The sequence below is a fragment of the Rhododendron vialii genome, chromosome 8a (genome assembly GCF_030253575.1).
Source record: "Rhododendron vialii isolate Sample 1 chromosome 8a, ASM3025357v1".
Lineage (NCBI taxonomy): Eukaryota > Viridiplantae > Streptophyta > Magnoliopsida > Ericales > Ericaceae > Rhododendron > Rhododendron vialii.
Genome location: NC_080564.1, coordinates 22,477,298 through 22,490,939, shown reverse-complemented (window position 1 = coordinate 22,490,939; position 13,642 = coordinate 22,477,298). Strand labels below are relative to the sequence as shown.

Sequence of the window (13,642 nt, the reverse complement as noted above, 5' to 3'; positions counted from 1 at the left end):
TGGAAAGGCAAAGGGCTAGAGAGAGAGAGAGCCGTGAGGCAGTGGCGACTCTTTCTTATGAGTTTCGTGGTGGGATTATATCAGATGACAGGGCGATTTGAGGGTGAGTGTGAAATACATATTTTTTGTACAATATTAATGTTGGGTTAATATTGGTTGTGTTTTGTGCGGTGATTGTATGTCGTGAAACTGTTTGGTATGTAACGGGGTAACTAGGCTAATAAGCTATGCCAAAAGACAAGTTGGCCAATGGGCTGTGGTGAGGCTAGTGAAATGGTACGTTACCCATCATATACCAAGGAGGACCGGGTATATGATTCCATTTATGAAGAATGTGTTATATTTGTAGTTGGTGTTATACGTGGTGGTTGATGTTATACAGTTTATTTGGTGTTGATATTGTACACGTTATTATGTCTCACACACTCCTGGGGTCTTTTTGGACTCCAGCTTGTAGGTTGGTTAGCGGGTCAGGTGCCAGTGGTGCGAGCTTTTCTGAGTTGCTGCGAGAGTGGGTGTTGTTTATTTAGTTTAGTGATGGTTGTAAATTGTAAAGTTTTTTTGGAATAAAAGACAGATTGTAGTCTTTTTTATATTGTGGTACTTGAGGGTCCGGGTTGTTACAGTTGGTATTAGAGCATAGGTGAATAGGTCTTACATGGGATTGTATGGGTGATCAGAGTGCGCAGCGGAAGCTTGGAATTCATATTTTTAGTAGATAAATTTCGGGGACGAAATTTCCAAAGGAGGGGATATTGTAATACCCCGTATTAAAAAAAAAGAAGAAGTTATTTTCATATAACGAATTTATATTCTCATTAGGTATTGGGTTTGTTATGTAGCATTAAGTTTTAAACAACAAAAGTAATGACTGGATTATTTGGATATGTATGTATGGATAGTCTTAATTGTCTAAAGTTAGGCTAAGTGTGTGCACGTGGAATAAAATGGTGACGGTGAGCTGTGGGCATACATTTTCATGGTTTTGGCTATATATGCTTATAAGGACCTTAATTACAAGACAAACAATGGAAAGACAAAGGGCTAGAGAGAGAGAGAGCCGTGAGGCAGTGGCGACTCTTTCTTATGAGTTTCGTGGTTGGATTATATCAGATGACAAGGCGATTTGAGGGTGAGCGTGAGATACATATTTCTTATACAATATTAATGTTGGGTTAATGTTGGTTGTGTTTTGTGCGGTGACTGTATGTCGTGGAACTGTTTGGTATGTAACGGGGTGACTAGGCTAATAAGCTATGCCAAAAGACAAGTTGGCCAATGGGCTGTGGTGAGGCTAGTGAGGTGGTACGTCACCCGTCATATACTAAGGAGGACCGAGTATATGGTTCCATTTTATGTGGAATGTGTTATATTTGTAGTTGGTGTTATACATGGTGGTTGATGTTGTGCAGTTTATTTGGTGTTGATATTGTACACGTTATTATATTTCACACACTCCTGTAGTCCTTTTAGACTCCAGCTTATAGGTTGGTTAGCGGATCAGGTGTCAGTGGTGCGAGTTTTTCTAAGTTGTTGCGAGAGTGGGTGTTGTTTATTTAGTTTAGTGTTGGTTGTAAATTGTAAAGTTTTTTTGGAATAAAAGACAGATTGTGGTCTTTTTTATATTGTGGTGCTCGAGGGTCCGAGTTGTTACAGTAGTAATACTAAAAGGTAACGATTGGACGATACATGAGTCTAGCGTTTCCGCTAAGCGTTAAGCTATGTACTACTTATTGTACTACTTAGTGTGAGTCTAGTGTTAAGTTATTTCTACTATACTGGAGTATAAAAAATGTGTTAGGTTAATTAGAATAAAATGTGTTCAATATTTTAATTTGTGGAAACAACGAAACTTTAGACAATAAATTTTTTTTAAGTTTAGCATGGAGAATTTTAGGTCTATTCGCGGTCCGGATTAGACCGGTTTGCTATGAATCCAATCCTAATTCACGGGTCACGGTTTTTAAAAATATAATCCGTGTTCGGACCAAAAGTCTTACGGTTCGGTTCCAATCCAATCTGTGAGTCACGGTTCGGTTCCGATTTTATTCACGGATTACATTCCATAAACACTAAATTGTGAATCCAACCCAAAAAATCAAATTCTTGCCAAAAAAAAAAACAAGTATTATAATCTGCAATTACATTCACCAAGGTGGCAATCAAATGAAGTTTATCCAGGGTTTCAGATTAGTCACAGCAAGGCAACAACCAAATGACTCCACCAACACAACATGCAAATTCTAGTCAAGTGTTGTCCAAGCATTATCTGCTTATTACATTCCATAAAACCTAACGAAAACTGGCCTACACAAAACAAACAAATAGTATCACAATAATTTAAAATTGCTGAAAAAAAATAAAATCAATTGGTAAAACTTATAATTATGTACTAAATATTACACATATATAATTTTTTATTATTATAGTATTATTTTTAAATATTTCACAGTTTGGTTCGGTTAATCTACGGTTTCGTAATGAAAATCCGTGGATCGAAGGGTATCTTACGGATTTTCAATTTTTAAATTCGTGTCCGGATCATTAATCGCGGTTCTTAATTTTTCTTGGACAGCTCTAGAGAATTTCACAAAAATCAATACTATAATTTGTAGTGCGAAATAGAAAGTGGAAACGGGGAGTGTAAGGTGGAAGAGGCGCGAGAACTCCCAAATCACATCCTAATAGTAAGTCCTAACCACACGCCACGCTACCCGTCCAAATAACGTCCATAGAATCTGACACCTTACCCGCCCGACCCATCAACATCGCCACACTCTTCTCTGCTTTTTCACCGTTCCGACCCCACCCCTCACCGTCATAACGCCCCAACCGACACCCTAACGGACCCTAACGCCGAATCACCCTCTCAAGTAACAGCTACACTTAACACCATCACCATGTGGTGCCAAAAATATTACTCCTACGTACTAAAAACAGTGACAACTGTCACTTTTCAGCCCGTGATGCAAAATCCATCGACGATATGGTATTCCGAAAACTGCCGAAAGACCATTTTGTGCACATGTTGTACACAAATGAGTTTACCGACAGGAAAGGAGGCAGAAATTTTACCATACGAGAGCAATCATATTGTATGCGAGACAAGCAATAAAAATAAATATGCATAACAACGTAAATATATTAGAACTCAAAAAAAAAGTATAGTACAAAATAACAAACCCTCCATAATTAATTGTGCTTTTCAAAAATTAACGGATTATAAAAACAGTAACGACTTACTCAATCTATCTAAAAAACAAGTCATCTTCAATATAGCACTCAATTAATACTCTTTCATCTCATTAAAAGCATCAATAATAGAATCAACATCAAACCCCTATGCAATGTCCTTTATGTAAATGTTCTACAAACTTGCTAAAAGTTCATTGCGGAGTTTAGTCTTCATATGTTTCTATTTTCTCGAAACTACATTCAAAGTCTTGACGATGTGAGATTTTCGTCCAGAGAGAGAGAAAGGTCTAGTACTGTGCCATAGAAATTTTAGGCGAGAGAAAAAAAATATGTGAAACCTTATTAACGATTGAAGATTTTTGTGAGAGAAAAACTGAGAGTTTATTAATGGAATACTCACAAATTCCCAATGGTAACCCTTATATTTTATGTTTTGTTATAGTTTAACCCCTTAGCCTTTAAATTTTAATGTTGGTATCCTCGTATTTCAAATGTTAGTACTATTTGATTTATTTTTTCAAAATAATTGAGGGGGCGAACCTATATACATTCATAGAAAAATATTATTTTTTTGAATATAATAGAAGAATTTTTTTTCTTTGCAGAGACGACCGCCCCTGCTGGCACATTCCTGGCTCTATTACTATTTATGGGGTAAATTTTGGGATTTTGATCATTCAATCCAAATAGTTCATTAATTTTAAGATGCATTTTCAAGTTGTACCATAAAAATAGGGAACTGATTTTCGCGCTCCAAGATTTACTGCAGGCGCTCCACCTTTTTGTTTTTATACTGTGATGTTGCTGGCAACATCAGTGTATATTTTGTTTTTACACTGTGATGACATCACAGTATAAAAACAAAAAGGTGGAACGTCTGCAGTAAATCTTGGAGCGCGAATATCAATCCCTAAAAATATGTTCCATCGAATAACTATAAAACCTTGATCCAATCACTATAAAACCTTGATCCAATCGTCTATTTGTTTTTTCAAATTTCTTTTAGAATTTCAGAATGAAATAATTGATCGACATCCTACAATTATGAGATTTTAGTAATCTTTTACGGAACGAATTAAAAATTAATCAACGATTTAAAGCGATTGTACGAGATCCTAAAGTAGGCCCCATGGACCCATATGTGCTGCAGCTAACTTTTTCCTGGCATGGCATTCATCCGTTTCCGGGTTGCCCGCGAATTTAACGCGAGATATTGTCGGCGTCTCGCGACAGTGGATTCCAATTCAATTACTCCCACTACTACTACTACTAAAATTGATTTGCCCTCGCAAGAAGGCAGGCAGGCAGGCGAGTCCAACGGCGTACGATTCCAATAATACTCCTTCCTACTCCTCCAATACGGTGATCGACTGGAGTGGGGCCTCAAAAGCCGCCACGTGTGAGGCGGTCACGGCTGGATTGTCAGACAAATCTGACGGGACTTAATTCTCTGTGGGGTCTACTCAGAGTTGGCACGCAGTTATTGGATCTTTTGGTTCGTTTATTTAATTAATTAATTTATTTTTTAAGTACTGTAGTAGAAAAAGAAAAGAGAAACCATCTTGTGTTGTGTTGACAACCAATTGGCTTTCAATCCTCTTAACCACACCCCACGATATGGCTAGATGGCATGGCAGGTGTGATGGGACACCCGAGGGGCATTAATTAACAAATTTTAACATTTTAGTTGTGTATCAATTACAGTAACAATTTGTCAACAATAATTTCTTTCTCAATAATTCATCTCATGTAAGTATTCATTTCGGTCATTTTGAACAGTTATATTTTCATCATTTTAGATGGTGAAATACATATCTTACCCTTTTAATAAGATATATACATGTGTATGTATATTACCTTCCTTAATTAGTGGAATTCAACAATCTCCTAATTTAGTGGGATTCAATCATTTTCTAATTTAAACGGGATTTCAAAGTTTTAAAAATTCCTAATTACCAAATTTCACCGATTTATTTTTCATCGATTTGAATTCAAAAATCACATTTATTTTTTCCTATCTACCATGTATTATCATGAAATCTTTTGAAATATGGTGAAATCGATCATGTTTTTAATGAATTATTTTTACAAATTACCATAACAAATATTTCGGAACAAGACATTTTTCAAATTTACCATGTTTTTATGGTTAACTTTACAAATTCACCATCAACTTAAATAATCATCCTCGGAACCCACCCCACGTGTATATCTTATTAAAAAGGTAAGATAGGTATTTCAACATCTAAAAGGATGAAAACATAACTGTTCAAAATGATCGGAATGAATATTTACATGGGATGGATTTTGAGGATGGATATTTAAAAACTCCTATCTTTAAATTGATAATGAATTTTATATCTAATATGGATCTTATTTGATAGATTTCAATTAGTTCTATAAGACAATATTTTCAAAATTACACAAAACATTATAAATTACAAGATATAATTGATTGAAAAATGGCACGAAGTCCCAAAAAAAAACTATTAAATCCGAACGGATGGAGTACTATTTTTATATTGGGCAAATACTAAGGAAAAGTGTTACAGTTTTTTCTCTTTAATTATTTTTTTCAACTACACTTTCTTTTTATCTTCTTTTAATGTGAATTTACAATATATCCCTTCCAAGTGTAAAAGAGTATACAAATGAAAAGTTAAATTTGTAAAAGTCATATAACAAAAGACAAAAAAAATGTGATTATCAAAAAGAGAGAAAAATCAATTACCATATAATTTCACAAATGCGGAGCAAAAATTAACAACGTAATCTAGACTTGTTTTGGCCTAATAATCCTTGGGAATTATTTTTCTCTTTATTCGAGAATACTCGCTTCAATTTTTTGTGAATTATAGGTTCGTCTCAAGGAGACTGTTTTGGATTATTTGTCTTTATTTAAAAAAAATTGTCTTGAACACAAATTTTTACTTTTTAGATTCCTCTCATCGAAACAAAATAAAACAAGAATTCATAACAAATTGACGCAAAATTACCAAATGCAATTTTTTTCGAATAAAGATAAAAAAATAATTTCCAAGGATTTTTAGGCCGAAACATACCCTAGAGAAGGAAGAATCATTCTATAACAACACTCATAAGAGTGTAGGCTCGACACACTCTGAATGTGTGTAATGTCGGTGGAGCTCACATTCTTGTGAGTGTCCAGTTGGGGGTGATTTTAGCATTTCTGGAGAAAGAAACTCGAAAAGTTTTTTTTTTTTTTTTGTGGGGGGGTAAAACTCGAAAAGAAACTCAAGATTGTTGAATGTTGTTGAATTCATTCAATTCCGAAAAAGAAGGCGAGCCCATAGTAGTCGCTGGACTCCGTCACGTTAGATCATGACTCGTTAACTCAACCACGGTTAAGAATCCGAATATACGCACTCGACTATACGCGCTTCTCTCTCTCTCCCTCATTCTCTGCACCGCCCCCTGGCTCTCGCCCGCAACCGCATTGTCCAATTCCGGCGACTCCCCGCGCTTTGCCGCCGGAAAACACGTCACATTTATGGTTTTCTTGGACTCAGATAGGTTGCCAAATCCTACGATCTCTTGATCCAATTTTTGCGTGCTTTACCTAGGTTAAAAGTGTCTTTTCCCCAATCCAGCCTCCCTCGATCACTGAAAAAGACCCCAACATTCTTCGCACTTTGCAAGAATACTACCCCTCTCGTGTGCTGTTCACGAAAGGAATAATCTTCAATAAATCCCAAAAAGGAAAAATCCCAAGTCGTTTCGATCCGTTTTTGTTAATTGGAATTCAAATTACGTTGATTTCGATTTCCATATATAGTCAACCTAGGATCTTGATTTGCTAAGGAGTCTAGGTTTTTAATGCATGGGGGGAGGGGTGGATAGGGATGTGCAGGGTAGAGAGAAAAAGGAGTGAAGAGAGAGAGAAGAGGAGGATGGGGAGGAGGTGGGTGGTGGTGATGGGGCTGAAGACGGGAGAAGGCAGGGTGGAGAAGCTGAGGAGTTCCATGGCGTCTTCGAGGCCCAGGCTGAAGCTGTGGATGATAAGGGCGACGACGTCGGTTCTGCTGTGGACTTGCTTGGTGCAGCTGACGGCCTTGGGGGAGATGTGGGGCCCTAGGGTTTTGAAGGGCTGGCCTTCTTGTTTCTCTCAAGATTCCTCCACGGCTGCTGCTTCTGTTTTGGACCTCAAGTTTTCCCCTTCTGTCCCGGAAAGAATTCTTCCTCCAAAGAGTGAGTCTTTCTGTAATGGTGTATACACAAAAGAGTGAGTTACATGCTTGCTTTTCGATTTAATTACTTTCTTGGGATTTCTTTCGTCAGAATGGATGGATATTATGTGGGTTTTTGTTTTTGTCAAAGTCAATTTGTTTTCTTGATATTGGTAGTTGTTGTCCTTATTAGGCTAGGTCATCTCCAATCCTCAGTTTCTTTTTTTCATCAGATTTGTGGATAAAATTCGGTAAGAAGCTATTTTTGATAGGAAGTTATAGACGTATCTCAACTACCATTTCAGCCATTTTTTGATAAAAAAATCGGTTGCTAGTATCCTTACCCTTTAAGCATTTTTTGCCCGAAAAACCGTATTCATTAATTTGAAGTTTAACCCAAACAGCTCCTACTTGTTTCTTCTTCGGTTGAATAAGTTGTTCCTCAATTCAAAGGTCATTCTGGTGATAGATTGGAGCTTTTGGAGCTTTTTTGTGTGTGCCCTTTTTTCCTTGTATATCAAATAGGTAGAATTTTTGGTGAAGGGTAGGAGTTGACCTCATGTTTCGCAATATAATCCAAATATAATACATAATGCATTTTGTGCAAATTATTTAACTCAAAATTTGTACCGAATTGGTGCACATGTGGAGGGAAAATTGTCATTTCTTGCTTATTTTGTCCATATGCATTTATAGTTTGGAAAATACAAGCTCTGTATAGCAGCTCAGATTGTGTAGAAATTACGTAGTCTTGGTAAGGCTATTAATAACACTGAGGTGTAATGAGCTTTTTTTGCCTTATTGTGGAGCTACAAAAGTTGTTTTGGGCCTTTCAGAGTATCATAATTGGCATTCCCAGTGCCACCTAGTTCTTTTGTTTTGAATTTACAGCATATGACTCCTCTTTGCTCATGCTTAATACTCGTCGTTCTATATCTCCTTTCTTTATCCTCTACAAGTTTGCATGAAATTATCGCTCTCACTTTACATATGGAGTTATCTTTGGGTGTGCAAATCTATTTGGTTGCTGATATTCTTCTGCCAAAGTTTCTCTTGAAACAACATACCAAGTGCGAATCTTATGATGATATTAATTTCGTTGTGTTGCTCATAGGGGTTTATAAGAACAATGGCTACTTGATGGTTTCATGCAATGGTGGACTTAATCAAATGAGGGCAGCGGTGAGTGTTTTCTTTGGGGGAATCTAGCATAGGCTTGTCATTTCTTTTTGTGCATTCGCGTACTTCCTCCATTTTGTTGCTTTCATTGGTTGATCTATTTAATTTCTTTGATTCACTTGTACAGATTTGTGACATGGTTGCTATTGCAAGATATTTAAATGTCACACTTATAGTTCCCGAACTGGATAAGACTTCTTTCTGGGCTGATCCCAGGTGAGTATCAAGACAATTCCCTTATGTTCAGAAAGTTCTAAATGACGACGGCTATATTTTCGACTTAACTCTTCATGCTGTTTAAATGTATGACAGCGAATTCCAAGACATATTTGACATTGATCATTTCATCACATCCTTGAGAGACGAGGTTCGGATATTGAAACAGCTACCGCCCAGACTCAAGAGGAGAGTTGAGTTAGGGATGTTCTACACCATGCCTCCCATTAGTTGGTCTGACATTTCGTACTACCATAATCAGGTTGGTACTTTTTTGCTTGTATCGTAAATTTCTTTCCTTCAATAAGATTGTATGAACTGTAAATCCACTTCTGTTTGTTGGTCGCAGATTCTTCCTCTGATACAGAAGTATAAAGTTGTTCATTTGAATAGAACTGATGCCAGGCTTGCTAATAATGGCCAGCCCATAGAGATTCAGAAGTTGCGCTGCCGAGTTAATTATAGTGCTCTCAAATTCACTTCTCAGATAGAGGAGTTGGGCAGAAGGGTTATTAGGCTTCTAAGGCAAAATGGTCCTTTCCTAGTGCTTCATCTCAGATATGAAATGGATATGTTAGCCTTTTCTGGATGTACTCAGGGCTGTAACCCTGAGGAGGTAGAGGAGTTGACTAGAATGAGGTGAGTTTATTTCTTTGTGCCCTACTAAGCTATGTTACATGGACTTGGATGCAAGTATCAGGTGCGGATGTTAATACATCCTCACATTCCTGAACTTAAAGTGTAAGATATTGGGAAAACATGTGCAAAAGGTTGGTATGTATAGCACAACAAATAGTTGGAAACATGTAGAAGGTAAAGAATCTACGGTTCGTTATAAGTACGGGAGGATCCAACTATCTGAAGTAGGTATGGATTTCAAATGCATCCCACCCTGTCACCCAGTCATCCATTGTCATGGATACTTGTATACATTGGATCGAGCCCACGTAGCATAAAGTTTTCCAAAAATTTGTCTTATTCTCTTTCCTTCTGCTAACTTCTTTATCTTGGCAGATATGCATACCCATGGTGGAAAGAGAAAATTATAAACTCTGACTTGAAGAGGAAGGATGGGTTGTGCCCTTTGACACCTGAGGAAACTATGCTTATTCTAAAGGCGCTAGACATTGATCGCAATATACAGATTTACATTGCGGCTGGAGAAATATATGGTGGAGAAAGGAGGATGGCTAGTCTTGCATCAGCATATCCAAAATTGGTCCGTAAATGAAGCTTAAACAAACTCGTCAAGCTTTGTTTTGTGGTTTTCTGATTTTTGCGTCTTTACCTGGTTCGTTTCTCTCTGTTGCAACAGGTGAGGAAGGAGACACTGTTGGAGCCATCAGACCTCAGGTTTTTCCTGAATCACTCATCCCAAATGGCAGCATTGGATTATCTTGTTGCGTTGGAGAGTGATATTTTCGTTCCAACATATGATGGCAACATGGCCAAAGTTGTCGAGGGCCACCGCAGGTATGCTGCCACTTGTCAACTAGTTGCTTGATTTTCTATGTCAACCGATGTATTGTGACTGTTGCATGCCTTCTAGCTTTGTTTAGTTAGTTGGAAATTTGAATCTTGAGAGATTATACCCCTTCATTTCCATTTTCCTTGCTGCCTTTTTTAAGAAGTAAATTATCTCATTGTGTAGTGCGAGCAATAAACTAAATCTTGTTCCGGAAATATTTGATGGTGAGCTTTGTTCAAGTGAAGTTTAATTCGTGTAGCTGATAAGTCAGATTCAAACATGATGAAATCTTTTTCGTCTAAAGGTAGCATCAAAATTTTCACGGGCGAAAGTGCAAGGCGAGGCGGTTTACCTCTCATTAGGCGATGGCCGCGAGGTATAAGCCTCAAGGCGTTGAGGTGTAAGCCTTTGTAGTTTTTATTATTTATTTGTAAAAAATAACATAAATTAAAAATTACCATAAATAGAGGGGTAGTTTTTGTGCCATATGGAAACTAAGAAAAAAGTCCATAGAATTTACAAAAAAGCATGTTAAGGCCTAGAAAAAGAGAGTATTAGTAGATCCAACCTTTAAAAGCACTCTACGTTGTGGTAAAAAATACGCAGAAACTACAATTTATAATGTTGAACAGAACCACACACACACACGATATACGAATACGAAAAACAGTAAAGAAATCAACACACAGAATTACGTGGTTCCCCAAAACCGGGTACGTCCACGGGAGCGAGAGCGGCTGTCGTTTTTTCTTAGTATCACTGGAGTAGAGTTTTTACACAGTATTTATATTCCACTCTATTCTAACCCTAATCCGGGTACACGGTCTTTTTTCCCCAAAATACCCATACAGTCCGTACCATCGCTCTGCTCCACTCGTTCTGCTTCGACATCTGGCCTCTTTCTAGAACTTCTTAGTATCTCTTCATATTAACATATGAGCCACAAGTTCTAACATATAATGAAACGACTCTTCGCTTAAACAAAAAAAAAAAAGAAAACTGATCGTATGATGTTTCTATTGTTTCATTGTTAAATGATCGTATGATGTTTTATTCATGTGCGTAGAGAAATTTGATCCAAGTTAAGAGTTAGTTTCACGTTGGAATGCTTTTTCAGATACCTCGGCTTCAAGAAGACAATCCTACTGGACAGAAGGCTTCTAGTTGATCTGATAGACCGATATAATGGTGGATCACTGAGTTGGGATGAATTCTCATCAGCTGTTAAGGAAGCTCATGCAGATCGCTTGGGAAACCGTACTAAAAGGATTATGATTCCCGACAGACCCAAAGAGGAGGACTATTTCTACGCCAACCCAGAAGAGTGTTTGCAACGGTCAGATGAGCTGTTGAGTGCTACATGATCTCTTGTAGGGCTGGTTTCATCCATACCAGGAATATCCTTCCGGTTTAGCAAAACGATTTTCTCAACACAGAGATATAGCACTGGAGGGGTTTTGTTCCGATACAGCAATGTAGGAGAATTGAATTTGACAAAACCTTGGAGAGTGCAGTTGGGGCAGTACACTAAATATCTTAATATATCTTCCAATAATACTAATCATGTATAGAAGCTACCCTGCCATTGCAGGGTGATATCGAGTGGACTCGACTGCAGTGAACACAGAGAGGGGGTGTTGCAATTTATAGATTTTGGCATTAAATCCATTTTTGCTTCCATGGTCTTGATTTTTCGGGTATTTCAGTTCTTCCATGGTCTTGATTTTTGTGTAGCATATATAAAATCCAGCTCCTTCTCATTTGCAGCTGTTCTACTTCCATCCACAATTTGCTCATTGTGATTTTGGAGTTTTGAGTCATGAAAAGGATGGCTATGTATAATGCTCCACTATCTCCAATCAGAAAGTGTGTTATGATGTTTAGTTTGGAACCAAACCTTTGTTTAATTGATTTATTTAGAAGAATATGCTTGTTGTCAAACTATTCATTAATCATTCTTTCAAGTTAATCATGATAGATAGAAAGAGATTGGAAGGTGGTACCCACTTGATGGTGTCACATCATTTCTAGTGAAGTAGAGTAGTAGTATATCTAAAGTTTCTACAAGTTTTTATTCTCCTCTTCTTCTTCTTCTACTTCTTCAGGATCAGGATCACAACGAAATGGTTACTAGGATTTTACTATACGACTTTGGATTCCATAACAGAATATTGGGTTAATTGTATATATTCTAAGAAAGGGATTGGAAGGATTCAGCTGTATGGGTCTGGATCTGGATGGGGATATACTCCATTGATCACTCACACACGTGAGATTGTGGAGGTCAATGCATACATACGCCTACATGACCACTATGATATTTTATTTTTTGACCAATACTCCTCCTATGTTTGAGTGGATTTTCTTAACACCTTTGGTAATACTACTTTGGAACACAGATCCAAGTGTAAATATAATCAGAACAGTTCGATGCATGCTTGACACGTTCATCAGATGGTCCTTGAAAAACTCTTAGTAGTATTCTCTGCCGCATTCAAAATTTTAAACCTTTTCCTAATAGATTTTCATATTAGATTCGATAAGCAAAAAGTGTTGGGAACTTTGAGGAAAATAAGAGAAAAGAAAGGGAAAAGAAACAGGAGAAAAATGGAAGGAAAATTTTGATGTGCACAAAAAATTGAATTTGCTATTTTCTTCTCTTCAAACCAAACAATGGAAAAATAAATTTTCTTAAGTTTATTTTATTTTATTTTATTTTTTCTAAGTTCCAAACAAACCCTTAAAGTGATTTATTTTTTATTAAAATTTGAATTTTTTGGGGGCAAATTACTAAATATCAATGAGTTCTTTAATTTATGGAGATAAATTTGAAATGCTTCTACAAAACTCAATTTTTTTTTTTTATAAAAGTTACTGTATATTTTACGAATCAGACAACGTGTTTGGCCAAATAATCTAGTCTCATTAAGATTGTGTGTGTGATCCTGCGATCTTCTTTGGTCAGCGACGGGGATCGTTTGGCCGCTTCTGAATGTTCGAGCTCTTAGCCAGAAATCCATCAATGGGGAAGGAAATACTATGATTTTGTAACGAGTCTCTGTTTTTTTTGTTCGTTTGGTTTGGTATGGCCGTATGGGACTCTAAATTCTCAGGAAAAGAAAAAAAGAAGAAGAAGAAGAAGAAGAAGAAGAAGAAGAAGAAGAAGAAGGTTTGGCATGGGAATATGGGATTATACATGGTGCAGTGGGTTCCAAGTTAACGGAGGTGGAACCGTTTTCGACTTAGGATTCCCATAATTAAAATGAAGGCAGAAGATCTGCCAGTAACCAGAGTGTAATTAGGGGAGCTGGTCCCACTAATTAATGGGGTTATTAATTTCTCAAAATTCAACGCAGTTTTTTGTGTGTGTGTCGATGGATGAAGGGCGGTACTGTGT

General features: G+C 37.1%; 1 protein-coding gene across 1 annotated transcript; it reads left to right on the top strand.

Annotated features, from left to right (window-relative positions):
* Window positions 1-6,322: 6,322 nt before the first annotated feature.
* LOC131336248 (rhamnogalacturonan I rhamnosyltransferase 1-like) lies at window positions 6,323-12,005 on the top strand. The gene is made up of 8 exons (XM_058372031.1): window positions 6,323-7,404; window positions 8,497-8,564; window positions 8,689-8,777; window positions 8,874-9,039; window positions 9,127-9,416; window positions 9,792-9,996; window positions 10,093-10,250; window positions 11,363-12,005. Exons 1-8 carry the CDS (start codon window positions 7,059-7,061, stop codon window positions 11,607-11,609), a joined length of 1,569 nt encoding a protein of 522 aa, XP_058228014.1. The 5' UTR covers window positions 6,323-7,058; the 3' UTR covers window positions 11,610-12,005.
* Window positions 12,006-13,642: the final 1,637 nt, after the last annotated feature.

Excerpts from the sequence above, each read along its gene's own strand:
- LOC131336248 (XM_058372031.1), top strand. The coding sequence starts at position 7,059 with ATGTGCAGGGTAGAGAGAAAAAGGAGTGAAGAGAGAGAGAAGAGGAGG. Across the intron at positions 9,040-9,126 it reads TTTCGTACTACCATAATCAG|ATTCTTCCTCTGATACAGAA; the intron begins GTTGGTACTTTT and ends TGTTGGTCGCAG. Across the intron at positions 10,251-11,362 it reads GTTGTCGAGGGCCACCGCAG|ATACCTCGGCTTCAAGAAGA; the intron begins GTATGCTGCCAC and ends ATGCTTTTTCAG.